This window comes from Etheostoma cragini, chromosome 17, assembly GCF_013103735.1.
Source record: "Etheostoma cragini isolate CJK2018 chromosome 17, CSU_Ecrag_1.0, whole genome shotgun sequence".
Taxonomy (NCBI): Eukaryota; Metazoa; Chordata; class Actinopteri; order Perciformes; family Percidae; genus Etheostoma; species Etheostoma cragini.
The window spans coordinates 33,989-35,973 of record NC_048423.1 but is presented as its reverse complement, the minus strand read 5'-3'; the positions used below and the strand labels follow the sequence as shown (position 1 = coordinate 35,973).

The window sequence follows — 1,985 nt, the reverse complement described above, 5'->3', positions numbered from 1 at the left end:
TGTGTGTGTGAGAGAAAGTGTGTGTGTGTCAGTGTGTGTGTGTTTCTCTCTCTCACTGTGTGTGTGAGAGAAAGTGTGCATCTCTCGTGTGTGTGTGTTTCTCTCTCTCACTGTGTGTGTGTGAGAGAAAGTGTGTGTCTGTCTGTCTGTCAGTGTGTGCATGTGTGTGTGCGTACACATTGTTCCTCTTTATTTCGACTTTTATTTCCCCCAAAAATGATCAGATGATTTGAAATAAAGTTGGAATTTGCATGTCATCAATATGATGCGCCTTTATTTTGAAATTCCCACTTTACCTCATATATAATCTGTAAGACGCTTTCTATTATATAGGTGGGAATTTCAAAATAAAGGCGCATCCTATTGATCCTTTTTGGTGGAAATAAAAGTTGATATAAAGAGGAACAATACAGTGCCGGCAGTGATATACTCATTAAACAGCCTTGTCCATTTATTTATTATAATAATAATAATAATAATAATAATATTTATTAGTATACTATAATTATTTTAGAAACGATGCATGTTGCACATTTGTGTATTCTCAACTTGTACATACACTTGAATGTTTTCTCTTGTATTTTATCCTATTATATAATGTATGTATATATACACACACTCTATCCTAGTATTACTTAATGTGTATTGTATTCTAGTATTTCAATTTATTTATATTCTGTGCTGTGTGATTTTGCTGCTGAAACACTACAATTTCCCATTTTATCAATCAATAATATCTGACATTTATACATATAAAATGTAGGGTTATTAGTCAAAGACATACATACACACACACACATATACACACACATATACACACACACACACATATATATATATATATATATATATATATATATATATATATATATATATATATATATATATATATATATATATATATATATATATATATTGTGGAGGTGCAGCAGCATGTGTGTAAGACTGTTTTAAGACTCCTAAAATAACATTACCTTGAAAACATCAGCAAGATGTGTCTGTAAAGCTCGTCAGACCCTTACAGTATTATTATTATTACTTCTTTATATATATATTTATACTTGATATTTATACTATTTGTGCAACTGCAACAGTGACTTTCCCTTCGGGGATCAATGCAGTATTTCTAAATCTTAAGTACACTACTGTAGTACTCTCTCCAGCTCTGACTGCATGTCTCCTAGCTTCATTATTTTGGTAAAAACATAAGATGGTTGTGCAGCAGCATGCGGGTTATTGAGTGTTTTAAGACTCCAAAAACAACATTACAGTGAAAACATGAGCAGGAGTTGCGTGTATAAAGATTGTCAGACACTTTAACTTGAGTACACTACTGCAGTACTCTCTCCAGCTCTGATTTTACGTCTAATAGCTTAAATATTTTAGTTAATTTGTGTGTTTTTCTGCGCGTACCTGCATCGGACGACGACCTGGATGTTTCTCCCCTTTTCCTCCCGTTTCACTCCGTTCATGGCTGCAGAAAGACGTCCTCCTCCGCGAAAAAACGAGCCAATAAGTCACGTTACACACTTCAAATTAAAACTCACACACACCAACAACACCAAGAAGACATTAAACACAACAACAGCTGCTGTGGACCAACACAAACGGAGGTTGTTGACGTTAAACTTGAGATGCGAGAGAAATGCTATGCTAGCTCGTTAGCTAACGTTAGCTTACGCTTAAACTGGCGTTAACGGTACTCCAACTTACCGAATCACGCGATATCTGCCTCTCCTTTTACGAATTATCCTCTTATTGTTGCCCCCACAAGTAAATAAAGGTCTGTAAATTATATGTTAATCGTCTCCTGCCTCCTCCGACAACGCAGCGTCCGTCCAGCCCACAGTTTACAGCCTCTCTCGCGCTCTCCGACGAGATATATTTCAAACGGTACTTTTAAATTTAGCCGAACCAATAGGGGGCGGGTAACGGCTAAACAAACGACGCCATTGGTCAGTGCAGCACACGTGATTGCTTCGGCG

At 36.3% G+C, this 1,985-nt stretch overlaps 1 protein-coding gene across 1 annotated transcript in view; it reads right to left on the bottom strand.

Moving 5' to 3' along the window:
* kif11 (kinesin family member 11) overlaps positions 1–1,909 on the bottom strand; it is a 25,187-nt gene extending 23,278 nt beyond the window's left edge. Inside the window, exons 1-2 of the mRNA XM_034898454.1 lie at positions 1,714–1,909; positions 1,414–1,510 (exon numbers count right to left, since the gene is read on the bottom strand). Of these exons, the coding sequence (XP_034754345.1) occupies positions 1,414–1,472 (59 nt within the window). The 5' untranslated portion in view covers positions 1,473–1,510; positions 1,714–1,909. The remainder of the gene's footprint in view (positions 1–1,413; positions 1,511–1,713) is intronic.
* Between the last annotated feature and the right edge of the window lie 76 nt (positions 1,910–1,985).